Source organism: Oncorhynchus mykiss, chromosome 5 (genome assembly GCF_057628025.1).
Source record: "Oncorhynchus mykiss isolate SJ-2025 chromosome 5, ASM5762802v1, whole genome shotgun sequence".
Taxonomy (NCBI): Eukaryota; Metazoa; Chordata; class Actinopteri; order Salmoniformes; family Salmonidae; genus Oncorhynchus; species Oncorhynchus mykiss.
Genome location: NC_143026.1, coordinates 42218706 through 42236950, shown reverse-complemented (window position 1 = coordinate 42236950; position 18245 = coordinate 42218706). Strand labels below are relative to the sequence as shown.

Below are 18245 nucleotides of genomic sequence, written 5' to 3'. Positions count from 1 at the left end.
TGATACCGCCCAGTGACACACTACATCTCACCTCCTGGCAACTCTTTGCTGCTGGTTCCTGTCTCTCTCACTAAAGACATTCTATCGATATGTTGAAATGGTGCTAATAAGTTCACTTCCTGCCCCCCCCCCCCTCCGCCAAAATCCAGTTTGGTGGTAAGCTGGTGTCGTTGGAGAACATCAAGCCCAACCCCCAACAGCCTCAGCAGCCCACGGCCCATGTGGTTCACATTAGTCAGGTGATTACGGAGACGACCTTCCTGGAGCGCTCTGCCCAGCTGCAGGCCACACTGGCTGCTGGCAGCTTCGTTGACTTCTGCCAGGAGAAGATGGACTCGGCCCAGAACGAGTTTGAGAAGACCGTCTGGTCCTTCCTGAAGGTAAGGATGGGGACTTGTGGTGTTAAAACAAAAAGTTTTACAGTATTGCGTGTCTTTTTTTTTTTGCGTGTCTTTTACTACCAAAGTGAAATGGTGTTTTCAGGTGAACTTTGAGAATGATCCTCGTGGAAAATACCTGGAGCTTTTGGGATATAAGAAGGAGGAGCTAGCAGCAAAGGTGAGGTTTTGAAATGAACTGTCACTGAATGTCCTCAGGCCATGTCAGTCTGTTGTCTGTCTGGTCCTAATGCGGTCTGTCAGCCTGGTTTAATTCCGCTGGGGTTGTTCCTTTGTTCACAGATTGCAGCAGCATTAGAGGGAGAACCTATTCAGCCTGAGGAGGTAAGGACTTTGTGTGTGTGTGGAAGAAACATGTATAATTCCTTAGTTGTGACAATTCGATGAACAACATGGAATACGGTTCAGTATGCGGTAAAGTTGATGGTAATGCAGAGCAAACATATCTGCTCATTCACTCTCTGTAGCTTTGGTCTCATTGCTCAAACAGGGAAGTGGTAGGGGCATTGGGAAAGTGTCCAACTTCACTAACTCTAGGTTTCACAATACAGTTTCTGTGAAGTAAGAAAAGGATGCGTTTCTTATTCATGCGCTGAACATCGTTGAATTGCTTTTCCTGACTTTTGTCATAGATCATCATTGAATATGATTTGGATAACTTCACCTCACATATTTCAATTCTACCTTTTTATATGTATATATTTTTTTAATCTGCAAGACAATGCTATTTTCTCATCTGATTCTTAATGCTATTGTACTGCTAAAATTAAAGGATATTTTGTAACATTGCTTAACCCGGGCTCAACGGTACTAATATCTCAATGGACACAATCAATGACGTTTTATGAATATTGTTGGGTTTCCAACATGTCAGTGATTCTGTTAATAATTTATCTACAACTCTCAATTGAATGGCTCTGCTGAACTCTGTGTGAATCTGGCTCTCCTCTCCTACTCCTTTCCTGCTGTATGAATGTATGCAGCCCTCCACTGCTCCTGCCCCCACCTCTGTGCCTGAACCTGAGGCTGATCCTGGACCAGAACCAGAGGTAGTGCCTTTTCCTTCTCCCCAGCTCAACACGGAGCCTGAGGTCCTTCCTCCCGTGCCTGAGGCTGCTACTGTTGAGCCCACCCCCGAACCGCCGCTTGAGCCCGCCCTCCAGCCCGAACCTGGACCCCAGCCAGAGCTTGCTCCCCCGCACAGCGGTGACCTTTCAGCTTCTGATCCTATGCCTGTCCTCCAATCGGAGCCTGTTCTTACTCTTGACCTCAGCGCAGAACCCCAGCTTCTTGCCCCTGTTGCTCCCGTTGCTCTCCTGTCAGAGTCTGACCCTACTCTGGCCCCCCGAGCGCTGGCCCCCCCAGCTGACCTGCAGCAAGCACCCATGTTTGATCCCACTACCCCCTTTTCCCTCCAGCCTCCAACAGAGTTCAACCAAGTGAACTCACTGCCTGTATCTGAATTTAACCAGGTAGCTTTGCAGCATGTCTTAGAATTTGACCCGGTGCCCTTGCAGCCTGTATTTCAGTTCAACCAAGTCGACTTACAGCCTGTTTCTGCGTTCAACCAGGTGGACTTACAGGCTGTACCCGTCTTCGACCCGACATCAACAATGGCCAGTCTGCAGTCGGCAGTCCAGCTGGACCTGGCTCCTCCTGTCTCCACCTTGCAGCCTCTAGCAGACCCTGGACTCCCGCCTGAAGATCCATTTGACCTCATCGCTGCTGCAAACCTCCAGCCAGCAGCGGAAGTGGAACTCTCACCTGCTCCAGAAGCGGAAGATCCATTTGACCTCATCGCTGCTGCAAACCTCCAGCCAGCAGCGGAAGTGGAACTCTCACCTGCTCCAGAAGCGGAAGATCCATTTGACCTCATCGCTGCTACAAACCTCCAGCCAGCAGCAGAAGTGGAACTCACACCTGCTCTGGAACCAGAAGCGGAAGATCCATTTGACCTCATCGCTGCTGCAAACCTCCAGCCAGCAGCAGAAGTGGAAGTGACAGGACGTCTGGAACCATTGGCAGCAGAAGTAGACCTGACAGAAGCCCTTGGAGCTGAGCCCATCGCCCAGGAAGAGATGCCAGTAAATGAAGAGATTCCTCTGGAGGAGGTACCTTCTTCTCATCCCGTCAGTCCATCCCAGAGAGAGAGTGGCGCATCGTACTATTATTGCTTTGTCGTTATCGTTGTTCATTGCTAAAACTGTAAACCTATTACATTGGTGCTGCTATGTCATTATGTTGCTCCGGTTATGTTGTGACATTGCTTTCACATAGTGTCTCATCTCTAACTATAAGTAACTCGCCCAATTTCTTTTACCCCCCCCCCTATTTTCCTTCAACTTTAACTTTCTCTCTGGGGTAGACTCACACCTGTTCATTTAGTTTCCCTTTGCTGTTTTATGGTTATATGTAAAGCTCTGAGTAGATGGTATGGCGGTATGGAATAACACTTGTTATGCTTCCGAGGAAATCTCCCGTTGACATCAACAGATTTACGCAGTAGTTGGAGTTGTACTGACACTCCAGGGACGGTACTGCTCTCGGTCAAATAACATTTGATCAACTCCCCCTCTGGTCTGTCAGGAGGTGGCTCCACCAGCAGAGGCAGAGGCCAGCCTGCCAGGGGAGGCTCCAGTCCCAGAGGGCATTAAACTCCGCGTCAGTCAAGGTAACGATCCGTTAATATCAATCTGAATCTCTTATTTTTAGGTTGACTGCGTGCTGCTGTTTTTTTGTCGAAGTTTTAAAAAGCAAACCGTTGTTGGTTTTGTCCCGTCAGGTGTGGATGGCCTGATCACCCAGGCCCTGCTGACGGGTGACTTCCAGGGCGCAGTGGAACTCTGTCTCCATGACAACCGCATGGCTGACAGCATCATCCTGGCCATCGCCGGAGGGGCGGAGCTTCTGGAGAAAACACAGAGGAAGTACTTCACCAAGACTCACAGCAAGATCACCAAGGTAACCCAGCACTGGTCACTGCAAGATCACCAAGGTGATGAGCACCGTGACCATGATGTCAGTCAGTGTCACGGTCATGTGATCAGGTAGTTGATCTGTGGTATTTGCTACTGTTCTGCTACTGATTTACTTTGTCTCCTGCAGCTGATTGGTGGGGTTGAGGAACTGGCAGAGGGACGTGAACAATATTGATTATGGCCGTTATTGGGTCTCGCAGCTGATCAGAGGGAGGTCTACGCTATTGACGATTTAGATTTATTTTTTGATTAACAGCTGATCAGTGCGGTGGTGATGAGGGACTGGCGTGACGTGCTGCAGACCTGTGAGCTGCAGAACTGGAAGGAAGCTCTGGCTGCAGTCATGACCTATGCTCAGCCCGAGGAGTTCTCCTCTCTGTGTGGTAGGAACGGACACTTTCTCTCTCCCTCTTTCACACACTCTCCCTTAAAGCCAATTTATGCTTGCTCCTGCATCGCCGTGCGCCTCCCAGATTTTGTACATTTGTAACAATGCGGAGGGCTCCGTATAGCTTTGCGCTGTACATGATTGGTTGGGGGCGGCAGGTCCTGTATAAACACAAGCTCACTTCCTTCACAATTTTGCTCCTCAGCGACGCGCAAGAAGTATGAATGCCCTGACTTCTGCAGAGGCCATATCACTATAAATGCTGCATGATCAATGCAGGGGCCTTTCACGCTCTCCCTCACTGGCCTTCCCTTTCAAAGTTTCTTTCCATTGCTGCCGTGTGAACCAGTTGTGAATTTTGAACCCAACTGTGCTGCTGTCTCTGTAGACCTGCTGGGCTGCAGACTGGAGGCTGTGGAGGACTGCACGCTGCAGGCTCAGGCTTGTCTGTGTTACATCTGCGCTGGCAACGTGGAGAAACTGGTGACCTGCTGGACCAGAGCACAGGACAGACACTGCCCTCTCTCTCTGCAGGTACGCGGGTGTGTGTGTGTGTGGAGTGTGTACGTCTGGTTTGTGTGTGTGTGGGTCTAACTCTATGTAATGTTTGTATTGCGGCAGGATCTGGTCGAGAAGGTGGTGGTGCTCCGCAAGGCGGTAGAGCAGAACCAGGAGTCTGATCCCTGTGCTGTGGGGCTTCTACTGGGGGAGAAGATGAGTCAGTATGCCAGCCTGCTGGCCTCCCAGGGCAGCCTCACCAACGCCATTGCATACCTGCCCCAGAACACAGAGCAGGTGAATGATATACACAATACATTTGCCTCACAATCTGCCTCCGGTTACTCGTTCAGAGCCGGAACGTAATGTCCATTCTACTGCTTCTAATTCGGCGGTATTTTCTCCACCTCCAGGTTGCGGTGCAGCAGCTGCGTGACCGTCTCAGCAGAGCTCTGGGTCAACAGGCTCCAGCTGCAGCCCCAGTAGCCCAACTCCCATCCCCTCAGCCCACAGCTGCCCAGCCCAGGCAGCTCTTCACCCCTGCCCAGCCTTCTATGGTGTCCCAGCAGCCCGCTCCGGCCCCTGTGCCTGCCGCTGCCACCGCACCGCAACAGTATTACCAGCCGGTAAGTGACAGTCACTCACACAGCCTCCTCATTAGTGGTTGATGATCCTCTCTTGATTCTGATGCTGTCTGGGTGCCCTTTTGGTCTTGTTCCCACATGTTGTGTGGCCGACGGCCGCTGACTCTGGTGTTGAGTAGAGGTCGACAGATTATGATTTTAACACCGATACCGATTATTGAAGGGCCAAAAAAAGCCGATACCGATTAATCGGCCAATTTTTTTTATTTTATATTTATTTGTAATAATGACAATTACAATAATACTAAATGAACACTTATTTTAACTTAATATAATAAATCCATAAATCAATTTAACCTCAAATAATGAAACATGTTCAATTTGGCTTAAATAATGCACAAACAAAGTGTTGGAGAAGAAAGTAAAAGTGCTCAGAACATGAGAACAAATGAAAGCTGGTGGTTCCTTTTAACATGAACCTTTGACTATTGGATGTTCTTATAGGCACTTTAGTATTGCCAGTGTAACATTATAGCTTCGACAATAGCCACCCCTCGAAGCATCGTTACCCATCGCTCCACAAAAGCCGCGGCCCTTGCAGAGCAAGGGGAACAACTACTTCAAGGTCTCAGAGCGAGGGACATCACCGATTGAACCGCTATTAGCGCGCACCCCGCTAACTAGCTAGCCATTTCTCATTGGTTACACCTGCCTAATCTCGGGAGTTGATAGGCTTGAAGTCATAAACAGCTCAATGCTTGAAGCACAGCGAAGAGCTGCTGGCAAACGCAGGAAGGTGCTGTTTGAATGAATGCTTACGAGCCTGCTGCTGCCTACCATCGCTCAGTCAGACTGCTCTATCAAATCTCAAATCATAGACTTAATTATAACATAACAACACACAGAAATACGAGGCTTGGGTCGTTATAGTCAAATCTGGAAACTATAATTTCGAAAACAAAACGTTTATTCTTTCAGTGAAATACGGAATCGTTCCGTATTTTATCTAACGGGTGGCATCCATAAGTCTAAATATTGCTGTTACATTGTACAGTGTTATGTCATAATTATGTACAATTCTGGCAAATTAATTACGGTCTTTGTCAGGAAGAAATAGTCTTCACACAGTTCGCAACGAGCCAGGCGGCCCAAACTGCTGCATTTACCCTGACTGCTTGCACTGAACGCAAGCGAAGTGACACAATTTCCCTAGTTATAAGAAAGTAATGTTAGCAGGCAATATTAACTAAATATGCAGGTTTAAAAATATATACTTGTATTGATTTTAATAAAGGTATTGATGTTTGTGGTTTGGTACGTTGGTGCAACGACAGTGCTTTTTTTTGCGAACACGCTTGTTAAATTATCACCCGTTTGGCGAAGTAGGCTATGATTCAATGATAAATTAACAGGCACCGCATCGATTATATGCAATGCAGGACAAGCTAGATAAACTGGTAATATCATCAACCATGTGTAGTTAACTAGTGATTATGTGAAGATTTGTTTTTTGTAAGAAGTTTAATGCTAGCTAGCAACTTACCTTGGCTCCTTGCTGCACTCGTGTAACAGGTGGTCAGCCTGCCACGCACTCCTCGTGGAGTGCAATGTAAGGCAGGTGGTAACCAGAAGGTTGTAAGATCGAATCCCTGAGCAAATCTGTCGTTCTGCCCCTGAACAAGGCTGTTAACCCACCTTTCCTAGGCCTTTATTGAAAATAAGAATGTGTTCTTAACTGACTTGCCTAGTTAAATAAAGGTAAATAAACTTTTTTAAATTTTTTTTAATCAGCCACAATCAGTGTCCAAAAATGCCGATTAGCGATTCTGAAAATTAATCGGCCATTCCGATTAATCGGTCGACCTCTAGTGTTGAGCTGGGGTTGTTTTTGTCGGGGCTCCTCCATTGTGTGTTCATCATTGGTGTGTGTGTGTACCATGCGGACTGTGTGTATGTGTGTTCTCCAGGTGAGGTCTGCCTCTACAGTTACCTCCTGGAGTAACCAAACTCCCACAGCTCTCCCCAGTGTCCCTCCTCCTCATCTAGGCCCTGCCACCACAGAGCCCCAGGTACACACACACACACACACTAGCCCTGACGATGGCTGTGACCACACACACACACGTGTACCACACCAGCAACTGTGCTTCAGCTTTTTGGGCTTATGTTCAATATTCCTCAGTTTGACTAACTCTGAAATCTAATTGTAGCAGCTAAATAAACACACAGACCACTACCTAACAGATGTGAACTATTTCCCCTGCTTTCTTTGTTGGTCACTACCTGCTGTAGTTAGTACCAGTAGCTCTCTTTCCTAACTCTTTTCCCTGAATGTTTTTATATGTCTTTTTTCTGTATCGCTTTGATCTTTCCTCTGACTGTCGTCCCATTTTGGTTGACAATGAATTGATTTAATTACATTGATTCAAATGGGATTTAAACCAATGAATTGATTTTCCAATGGTCTCGTTACTAAGGTTTTTTTTGGGACATGCTGTGGTTCTACTATGGGTCAATACGTTGCTACTCTTCTGTTCTTCTGTTGCAAGCGCTGCTCTTGCTATTGTGGTACGACGTAGACCTGGCACGTATACCAAGCACAGGGTCACAGCCATGTACCCCTGACCTCTCACCTCAGGGCCACTGACCCCCGCCCCCCCCCCCGCCCCCCATAACTGCATGACCCTAGTCTGTCTATCTACCTGACCCTTTCCCCCCACACACAGCTCCAATCCCCGTTGTCGTACGTCAGACAGCGCGACGGCTTTCTGCGCCGCCCTTGCAACACGCGGCGCGTCATGACTCCCGTCTGTTGGAAGACAAATCTCCACCCCGTTCCCATGGTCCCCACACCAGCTGGTCACTTACTGCGGATGCTGGAGTAATGCATGTCACCCTGTTCATACCCCAACCCACCCTGGATCCATGTGTGGTTTGTCATGCACGTCCGTGTGGAGCACCTGATCCAACCGTGTTTCTTAACTCTGGTCCTGGAGACCCAAAGGGCTTTGTGTTTTTGCCCTAGTACTACACAGCTAATTCAAATGATCAGCCCATCGTCAAGCTTTAATGATTTTTAAATTAGGTGTGTATTGCATCCGTTTGTGTCCCCAGGACCCGATTTAAGAGGCACTGCTCTAAAACATGTCTCTTTCTCCAGTCCGTGTCCCGTTTCTCTCTTGTTTCTGATTCACTCACAGCTCTTGTTACACTATTTTGTGCATCTATCTAGTTGTCTTGAATATAACTGCCCAGTGTTTCCCGATTTTTCTATGAAATATTACTTACAATATGAGTGAAATATTTTTTCCCCGACTAATTGTAATTATGTTCAAATGCAGCTTTTCTGTGTTTGGAAGGTGTGGGCATATATCGGTCACAAAAAAATATTTGTGCTAGTAGATAATTCTGCTCTAGACCAATGATTGGCCATTTCATCCCCCTTGGGGAGATGACATGTTCTATGAGGAAATGTTAAGCATTTTTGGAACGTTCTGAGGTGGGGTTTTTAAGTGTTTTTGCCTTTTTTTCCCTCCAATTTATGCTTTGGCCACACGAGTATAAATACAAAAACAGTATTTGGATATGAGTTAAAGTTCATATTCTGTTTAAAAGTGAGATTATTACTGGGCAGTTACTTTAAGATCTGTGAAGGGGAGTGAACAAGACCTGACGAGAGGGAGATTCTCTCTGGAATGAAACCCAGCCCTAGTCGTGGTTATGATCCTGGCTGCTTCCCAAATGGAAGCTTATTCCTTATATAATGCACTTTATAGGCCATGGAATAAGGCTCTGTTAAAGAGTAGTGCAATATATAGGGATTAGGCTGCCATTTGGAAGGCAGCCATTGAGTCTGTGATGTCGTCTTTTGTGTCTGTCCTGTCGATTATTGCAGGTTCAGCCGACACCTCCCATGTATGGGATGCCTCCCTCTGGGTCAGCTGCTCCCCCAGCCTCCTCGTCTGCTGCATACCCCCCCATGTACTCACATCAGTACCAGCGTAAGTGTCTCAAACATCACTACCACTTTCAGGTTATAGGTACTCTCTTCTTCGTGTAGGAGGGAAATGGCAGCCTGAACACCTAGAAGTGTGTGTGTCTGCCGCCACCAACCGGTTTGGAGGATACACTGCGTAGCGTCAAGAGCTAATCGTGGCTTCGCACATACAGATGGGAAAGGGGGATACCTAGTCAGTTGTACCACTGAAATGTGTCTTCCGCATTTAACCCAACCCCTCTGAATCAGGTACAGGTGCTAGCCTTGGGTATTCTACATACAGATAGTCTGACTTCGATGCCCCGTTTTTCTAAATTTAAACCAAGCATTTTCTGGCGGAGAATGTTTGCCCAGTGTTCTCTCTTTCGAAAGTTCTTTGCTAATTAGCTCGGCCTTGAGCCTTCTATGGCCATGTTTTCTAATTGAGAATGAGAATGTTTGGCTGTTAACTCTCTCGCTCTCTGCATGATGTCCTGTTCTGAATAACAGATCTTTCATGCCTGATAGTCTATCTATAAACGTCTACATACTTTTGAATGAAGTTCTAACACAGTTGAAGCATTTTTCTGTAATGTTACCAGATTGTAATTATTAAGAGGAAATGCTTCCGTTTCACATTTCCTGAACTGCTAAGAATTAGAATGCATGTTACTACTCCTAAAGGACCCCAGAGAGCACTGTTCCAGTTAGTCTTTAATGCGACTACGTGACTAATGCATGCTGTTCTCTTTCCTGTGAACCCCCAGCCTACCCTCCGGCCAGCCAGTACAACCTTGGCACTGGTGGCCCAGCTATCTATTCACCTCTCCAGTACTCTGCTCCTCCTCCTCCCTCCTTCTCTTCCTCCTCACCCCCAGCCCCAGGCTTCATGCCCCAATACACCCAACAACCCCTCTACCCACCTCCTTCCATGGGCCAGCCTGTGTCCTCCGCTCCTCCTTTCTCTCCTCCTCCGCTGTCATCTGGAGCGTCTTTCCAACATGGCGGACCGGGTTCGCCTGCCTCATACATGCCGCCGCTCCCACCAACCGGATCCTCAGGTACACAGCCTGATCCGGGCCTTCGAAGGATCCACACTACAATACCCCTCAGAAAGAAGCAGTGTATTGGACCTGTATTCTAAAGTGGTATGCTAGTGTGGGTGTTGGAACATAGCCATAGTTCTGTTTGAATGGCCGGGCCAAATGTGGACAGGGAATGTCAAGTGTCGGGTCAGAGACCCGCATAGGAAGCTAAAGGCGGATATTAAACTGGTCTGAATGGAGTAAGTACCCGAAAGCAGCTGTTTAGACGGTGTCCAACTGTAAGGGCATAGCGGAGCCAGGAGAGTGTGTGTGCTAGCTATCTGCTTAGTGAGCACAGTGCAGCCGAGCACAGACGGCCTTCAGATTTGTCAACGGCTGCTGCTGTTCCATGCCTCTTTCTCGCACCTCTCTCTCTCTCCCTGGGTGGGGAAAGCGGAGGTAACAATTCTCAACTGAGACACTGTTACTCCTCTGAAATATGGCGGTTCCTTATTAACAGGGTCACGTCCGAATTGTGCGAGGGGTGTTAATGTTAGCATTAGCGCATTGTTAAATGAAATGGGACTTGATTAGTTGTAAACATTTACAGGTACAGTAACACTCGCTAACGACACATTTTGAGTATGCTATTAGTTCCCTAGCTATCAACTCCATTAGCATCTCTCACATCGGCTCTGATGGCTCGGTGAACTGTTCTAGAGTTGTTGTTTTTTTCGTCCACAGAGGGATATAATCCAGACACTACCTGTTTCATGGAAGGTGAAGGTGAATTGAAAGACCGCTCTGCTACCTTATGCAATTACTGCCTGTAAATGACCGGCCTGACCAGATCATACCAATCAATTTAATCAAAAGCGCTCGCCATTATCCCCGATGATCAACAATATGATGCGTTGCCGCTTCTGTTGCGCTGCCAATTCTGTTTTCTGGTGAATGTTCAATCAAGGAATCAGCAGGATTTTTTTTTTTTTAAAACCAGCTCATTTCTAACGGGCGCTATCACATAATCAACTTTTTCATAGACCTGAAGTACCAAGGACATAATCGTCATCGTTGCTGTTGATAGAAAGGTAAACATGGATATGAGTGTCAGTTGGTTGACCCAGATGTGTGGTGCTCTGGGCAGGAGCGTAAAGCGGGAATGATTGGGTTGGTAAGTTAGTCAGATTGGTCTGATTCTGAGCTTTGCTTGGCTATCTAGGGCAGGCAATATCCTGATGAAAATTGCAGGCAGGGGGGGGATCATGGTGATTATATTTAGGGGTCAGCCCAGGCTACGCTGCACTCAAATACCAATACATTCAGCCTGAAAGAGCTGTTTTTGGTCATTTGCTCAAATGGCAAGAAAATTATCCAACCGTGGCAGGTAGCCTAGCGGTTAAGAGCGTTGGGCCAGGAACCGAAAGGTTGCTGGTTCGAATCACCAGGCCGACTAGGTGAAAAATATATTGATGTGCCCGAATTGCCCCTGTAAGTACCTCTGGATAAGATGGTCTGCTAAATGACAAAAAGAAAACATTCTTTGCTCATTGTCTTGCGGATGCAGTATGAAATATGTAGTGTTGTGCTGTGAGTAGCCTAGGTGCCAGTCGAACTGTGGTTGTTTCTTGCCCAACTAGCGTTAGCAAGGCTAGCTAACAATGTAGCACGTGTGAGTGCAGGGACCGTGGCACCCAGACTGTAGTGAAGAGACAGGTGTGTGTGATGGGTTTCTCTCTGCTTGTCAACAGGCCCACAGAATGGCTGGAACGACCCGCCTACCCTGAGCAGAGTGCCAAAGAAGAAGAAGGTGAGACCTATCACACAATCAATTACACTTATACATTGTCATGCTGTGGTCACTGAACCTTGCTCTATAGCTCTCCAGGACACAGGAGCCGTTGATTAAAAAAAACAATTGTCCATTTAAATAACATCAAATTGATCAGAAATAGTGTAGACATTGTTAATGTTGTAAATGACTATTGTAGCTGGAAATGTCTGATTTTAAAAAATATATATACACTGCTCAAAAAAATAAACGGAACACTAAAATAACACATCCTAGATCTGAATGAATGAAATATTTTTATTAAATACTTTTTTCTTTACATAGTTGAATGTGCTGACAACAAAATCACACAACAATGATCAATGGAAATCAAATTTATCAACCCATGGAGGTCTGGATTTGGAGTCACTCAAAATTAAAGTGGAAAACCACACTACAGGCTGATCCAACTTTGATGTAATGTCCTTAAAACAAGTCAAAAGGAGGCTCAGTAGTGTGTGTGGCCTCCACGTGCCTGTATGACCTCCCCACAACGCCTGGGCATGCTCCTGATGAGGTGGCGGATGGTCTCCTGAGGGATATCCTCCCAGACCTGGACTAAAGCATCCGCCAACTCCTGGACAGTCTGTGGTGGATGGAGCGAGACATGATGTCCCAGATGTACTCAATTGGATTCAGGTCTGGGGAACGGGCAGGCCAGTCCATAGCATCAATGCCTTACTCTTGCAGGAACTGCTGACACACTCCAGCCACATGAGGTCTAGCATTGTCTTGCATTAGGAGGAACCCAGGGCCAACCCCACCAGCATATGGTCTCACAAGGGGTCTGAGGATCTCATCTCGGTACCTAATGGCAGTCAGGCTACCTCTGGCGAGCTCATGGAGGGTTGTGCGGCCCCCCAAAGAAATGCCACCTCACACCATGACTGACCCACCGCCAAACCGTTCATGCTGGAGGATGTTGCAGGCAGCAGAACGTTCTCCACGGCGTCTCCAGACTCTGTCACTTCTGTCACATGCTTAGTGTGAACCTGCTTTCATCTGTGAAGAGCACAGGGCGCCAGTGGCGAATTTGCCAATCTTGGTGTTCTCGGGCAAATGCCAAACATCCTGCATGGTGTTGGGCTGTAAGCACAACCACCACCTGTGGATGTCGGGCCCTCATACCACCCTCATGGAGTCTGTTTCTGACCGTTTGAGCAGACACATGCACATTTGTGGCCTGCTGGAGTTCATTTTACAGGGCTCTGGCAGTGCTCCTCCTCCTCCTCCTTGCACAAAGGCGGAGGTAGCGGTCCTGCTGCTGGGTTGTTGCCCTCCTACGGCCTCCTCCACGTCTCCTGATGTACTGGCCTGTCTCCTGGTAGCGCCTCCATCCTCTGGACACTATGCTGACAGACACAGCAAACCTTGCCACAGCTCGCATTGATGTTCCATCCTGGATGAGCTGCACTACCTGAGCCACTTGTGTGGGTTGTAGACTCCGTCTCATGCTACCACTAGAGTGAAAGCACCGCCAGCATTCAAAAGTGACCAAAACATCAGCCAGGAAGCATAGGAACTGAGAAGTGGTCTGTGGTTACCACCTGCAGAACCACTCCTTTATTGGGGGTGTCTTGCTAATTGCCTATAATTTCTACCTGTTGTCTATTCTATTTGCGCAACAGCATGTGAAATTTGTCAATCAGTGTTGCTTCCTAAGTGGACAGTTTGATTTCACAGAAGTGTGATTGACTTGGAGTTACATTGTGTTTAAGTGTTCCCTTTATTTTTTTGAGCAGTGTATATTATTATAATAATTGTAATGGAATATCTACATAGATGTACAGACGCCAATTATCAGCAACCATCAATCCTGTGTTCCAATGGCACGTTGTGTTAACTAATCCAAGTTTATCATTTTAAAAGGCTAATTAATTAAAACCCTTTTGCAATTATATTTGCACAGCTGAAAACTGTTCTGATTAAAGAAGCAATAAAACTGACCTTCTCTAGACTTGAGTATCTGGGGCATCAGCATTTGTGGTTTTGATTACAGGCTCAAAATGGCCAGAAACAAAGAACGTTCTTCTGAAACTCGTCAGTCTATTCTTGTTCTGAGAAATTAAGGCTATTCCATGGGAGAAATTGACAAGAAACTGAAGATCCCGGAGTCGCCTCCTCACTGTTGACGTTGACTGGTGTTTTGCGGGTACTATTTAATGAAGCTGCCATTTGAGGACTTGTGAGGCGTCTGTTTCTCAAACTAGACACTCTAATATACTTGTCCTCTTGCTCAGTTGTGGACCGGGGTCTCCCACCTCTTTCTATTCTGGTTAGTGCCAGTTTGCGCTGTTCTGTGAAGGGAGTAGTACACACCACCACAGAAAGCACTTAGAGCTTTTTGGAGCTGCCTTACTCAAGAAAACAAAGAGACTGTTTGTATGCATCTTTATTAATTCAATGATATACATTTTTATTTACATAGTTTGCAAACTGATGTGACACGTATTAATGCCAAAATAACATGAAAAAGTAAATAGTTGTATATACAGTGGGGCAAAAAAGTATTTAGACAGCCACCAATTGTGCAAGTTCTCCCACTTTAAAAAGATGAGGCCTGTAATTTTCATCATAGGTACACTTCCACTATGACAGACAAAATGAGAAAAAAAATATCCTGAAATCAAATTGTAGGATTTTTAATGAATTTATTTGCAAATTATGGTGGAAAATAATTATTTGGTCTATACCCTTTGTTGGCAATGACCGAGGTCAAACGTTTTCTGTAAGTCTTCACAAGGTTTTCACACACTGTTGCTGGTATTTTGGCCCATTCCTCCATGCAGATCTCCTCTAGAGCAGTGATGTTTTGTGGCTGTTGCTGGGCAACACAGACTTTCAACTCCCTCCAAAGATTTTCTATGGGGTTGAGATCTGGAGACTGGCTAGGCCACTCCAGGACCTTGAAATGCTTCTTACGAAGCCACTCCTTCGTTGCCCGGGCGGTGTGTTTGGGATCATTGTCATACTGAAAGACCCAGCCACGTTTCATCTTTGCCCTTGCTGATGGAAGGACGTTTTCACTCAAAATCTCACGATACATGTCCCCATTCATTCTTTCCTTTACACGGATCAGTCGTCCTGGTCCCTTTGCAGAAAAACAGCCCCAAAGCATGATGTTTCCACCCCCATGCTTCACAGTAGGTATGGTGTTCTTTGGATGCAACTCAGCATTCTTTGTCCTCCAAACACGACGAGTTGAGGTTTTACCAAAAAGTTCTATTTTGGTTTCATCTGACCATATGACATTCTCCCAATCTTCTTCTGGATCATCCAAATGCTCTCTAGCAAACTTCAGACGGGCCTGGACATGTACTGGCTTAAGCAGGGGGACACGTCTGGCACGGCAGGATTTGATTCCCTGGCAGCGTAGTGTGTTACTGATGGTAGGCTTTGTTACTTTGGTCCCAGCTCTCTGCAGGTCATTCATTAGGTCCCCCCGTGTGGTTCTGGGATTTTTGCTCACCGTTCTTGTGATCATTTTGACCCGACAGCGTGAGATCTTGCGTGGAGCCCTAGATCGAGGGAGATTATCAGTGGTCTTGTATGTCTTCCATTTCCTAATAATTGCTCCCACAGTTGATTTCTTCAAACCAAGCTGCTTACCTATTGCAGATGCAGTCTTCCCAGCCTGGTGCAGGTCTATAATTTTGTTTCTGGTGTCCTTTGACAGCTCTTTGGTCTTGGCCATAGTGGAGTTTGGAGTGTGACTGTTTGAGGTTGTGGACAGATGTCTTTTATACTGATAAGTTCAAACAGGTGCCATTAATACAGGTAACGAGTGGAGGACAGAGGAGCCTCTTAAAGAAGTTGTTACAGGTCTGTGAGAGCCAGAAATCTTGCTTGTTTGTAGGTGACCAAATACTTATTTTCCACCATAATTTGCAAATAAATTCATTAATTTCCCCCCTCATTTTGTCTGTCATAGTTGAAGTGTACCTATGATGAAAGTTACAGGCCTCATCTTAAGTGGGAGAACTTGCACAATTGGTGGCTGTCTAAATACTTTTTTGCCCCACTGTATATATTTTTATTACAGCCTGTAATCAAACCCACACAAAAAAAAATGTGGGGCTCAAACAGGTGGGGCTCTGCCTTATCTTGGCAAAGGAGAAATTCCTCTAACACAGATGTAAACAAATTGTGTGCACAAAATATGAGAAGCATTTTGTGCGTATGGAACATTTCTGCTATCTTTTGATTTCAGCTCATGAAACAGGACCAAAACTTTACATGTTGTTTATATTTTAGTTCAGTGAACATTACACACTCTTTCCACTGTTGCAGGTTCCAGAGAACTACACGCCTCCTTCCCCCATCATGGCCCCCATCTTTTCTCCCCTCGGTGCTGGGGACCCCCAGCAGCCCCCCTACATGCCTCCAGGCCAGGCCCAGAACCAGGCCCCCTACCAGGGCATGCAGCAGCAGATGGCCCCCCCACCCATGAACCCTGGCATGCTCAAGACGTGTGGAGGAAGTGTGGAGGGAGCGCCCGGAGCTCCGACTGGAGATACCATACAGGTGCTGGTCTAGTCCTACATACATTTGGTGTATTCCTCATTGAAATTATGAGAAACATATTGCTAGTGGATTACATTACTGGTAGTGCAATATGGCCTCAAAGCTCTTAACGTGGTACAATTTGCAACTTAGAAAGCTCTACAACAATTCCTAAGAGTTAGTCTAAAACCCATGTGCTGTGGTTCTGTTAACCTTCCAGCCGCTGCAGTCCATCCCTGCTGAGAAGATAACCATGAAGCCCATCCCCGATGAGCACCTGGTCCTGAAAAACACCTTTGAGGGCCTCATCCACAAGTGCTTGGCTGCTGCCACCGATCCTGTGAGTGCGGCGTGTCTATCGAGTCAGATTATCTCTGGAGTTCATAAATCGTCACGTACAACTACTTTTCCTTAAGTTATATCATTAGTGTGAAATTGTTCACACTTCCTCTTCAAACACTCCCTCAGCTTAGGGCTGTTGATATGCGCGTCTCATCATATTTCTCTCTCCCCACAGCAAACCAAGAGGAAGCTGGATGACGCCAACAAACGCCTTGAGGCCCTCTACGACAAGCTACGAGAGCAGACCGTGAGTTGGAACAATTCAAAAATTCTGTCAATGTTGCGCTTACACCGCACATCCCTCTCGATTTCTCTTTCTCACACTTTCTCTCTCTGTTTCCTTCTAGCTCTCCCCAGCCATCATAGGGGGCCTGCACAACATGGTACAGTGCATCGAGTCTCGATCCTACGTGGAGAGCCTCAACATCCACACACACATAGTGAGCAGCAGCAACTTCAGCGAGACGTCTGCCTTCATGCCTGTGCTCAAGGTGGTGCTGACACAAGCCAACAAACTGGGGGTCTGAGCAGGAGAGATCCTCCCCCACTCCTCAGAGTCTGAGGTGAGATGGAGAAGGATTGGTCAGAGATGTCATAAGAGGCCAGGTGTTTTAATCAGTGGGAATTCCATGTGGCTCCCAGTGCAGATATTATATTTCCTGTAGAATCATGAGATTTTATGACAACTGTCCGATCAACTTCTTCATCCCATTCCGGACTCGAGACCCCTCCCCCTTCTCTTTTACAACTCAAACACAAGCCATGCCACCAGTATCACTACAGTATAGTAAATACATGCGGGACATAGGACCAAGATGTATTGATATTGCCAGTCTTATCGTTGTCACTGGGATAATATGTTAAAAAGCCAAACAACCCAGTTTTGAGGATCATATTTTGTTTTCTTGTTCATTTTTAGTGTAATCATGATTTTCAGACAGAGCAGAGTGCAATGGGGGTTACTCCCTTTTTAACCAGAGACTGTACTTTAAAACACAGGAGGAATCCATGCTAAGATAATATGCCTGGGATCATCATCAGACTGTTTTAATTGGGTATTATTGTCAGGTTTAATAACGAGGGAACTAGCTTTTTATAATGGTCCGTCATGCCATGAGTTTCACGCGACAGCGTCCATTTTCTTTCCCTCAGTTCTTGTCTTCAGTATGATTTAGGCTTTTGATTAAACAGTCTATTTGTCTCTTCATCCTGGTAAGATCAGAAATACACTTATGTTGCAAATGGGAAATTTTTTAAAATTGACAACATGCAATATTTTCAATAAATAGTATTTATTTAAAACCTGCTGCTTCATTGTTTTAATATCAGTTGCTTTCAGATGTTACTAATTTAATGTTTGTCATAAACAGCTTGGATGTCATGTTTTAATAGACTAATTGTCTTTCAGTTTACAAATACTGGCCAATTAGTTGGTACTGGACATTTAACTAATCTGATACTGGATGCAGTGTCTGAATGCAATGCGAGTGTGTTGGAAAGGAGAATGAAACGTATGCCTCTTGACTGTCTAGCTCCATCTTCAGCCTTGACCTTGGAGTTTTTAGTATCTTGAATTTGTAATGTTATGTATTTACAAAATAGAGCCCCTATTAGCTTTTATAACAATCTCTGCCTGCCCTCCCTCATATGTACTAGGCCTAATATGTATGTACATTAGATTTAACTATGTAACTTGTAAAAATAATAAATGCTTTCACAAAT

At 46.1% G+C, this 18245-nt stretch overlaps 1 protein-coding gene across 24 annotated transcripts in view; it reads left to right on the top strand.

Annotated features, from left to right (window-relative positions):
- The window catches only part of sec31a (SEC31 homolog A, COPII coat complex component), a 26741-nt gene extending 8496 nt beyond the window's left edge, over positions 1–18245 (top strand). The window contains exons 14-33 of one of the 24 annotated variants that reach the window (XM_090234871.1): positions 150–380; positions 484–558; positions 681–722; positions 1382–1447; positions 1970–2509; positions 2985–3069; positions 3181–3359; positions 3633–3759; positions 4153–4298; positions 4386–4559; positions 4676–4888; positions 6814–6915; positions 8742–8847; positions 9590–9883; positions 10592–10633; positions 11599–11657; positions 15969–16202; positions 16402–16521; positions 16699–16770; positions 16871–18245. In XM_090234871.1, the coding sequence (XP_090090997.1) occupies positions 150–380; positions 484–558; positions 681–722; positions 1382–1447; positions 1970–2509; positions 2985–3069; positions 3181–3359; positions 3633–3759; positions 4153–4298; positions 4386–4559; positions 4676–4888; positions 6814–6915; positions 8742–8847; positions 9590–9883; positions 10592–10633; positions 11599–11657; positions 15969–16202; positions 16402–16521; positions 16699–16770; positions 16871–17050 (3087 nt within the window). In that variant the 3' untranslated portion in view covers positions 17051–18245. Of the gene's footprint in view, positions 1–149; positions 381–483; positions 559–680; positions 723–1381; positions 1871–1969; positions 2510–2984; positions 3070–3180; positions 3360–3632; positions 3760–4152; positions 4299–4385; positions 4560–4675; positions 4889–6813; positions 6916–8741; positions 8848–9589; positions 9884–10591; positions 10634–11598; positions 11658–15968; positions 16203–16401; positions 16522–16698; positions 16771–16870 lie in introns of all 24 variants that reach the window. The other 23 variants (XM_090234865.1, XM_090234874.1, XM_090234875.1 and 20 more) reach the window with 23 other exon arrangements.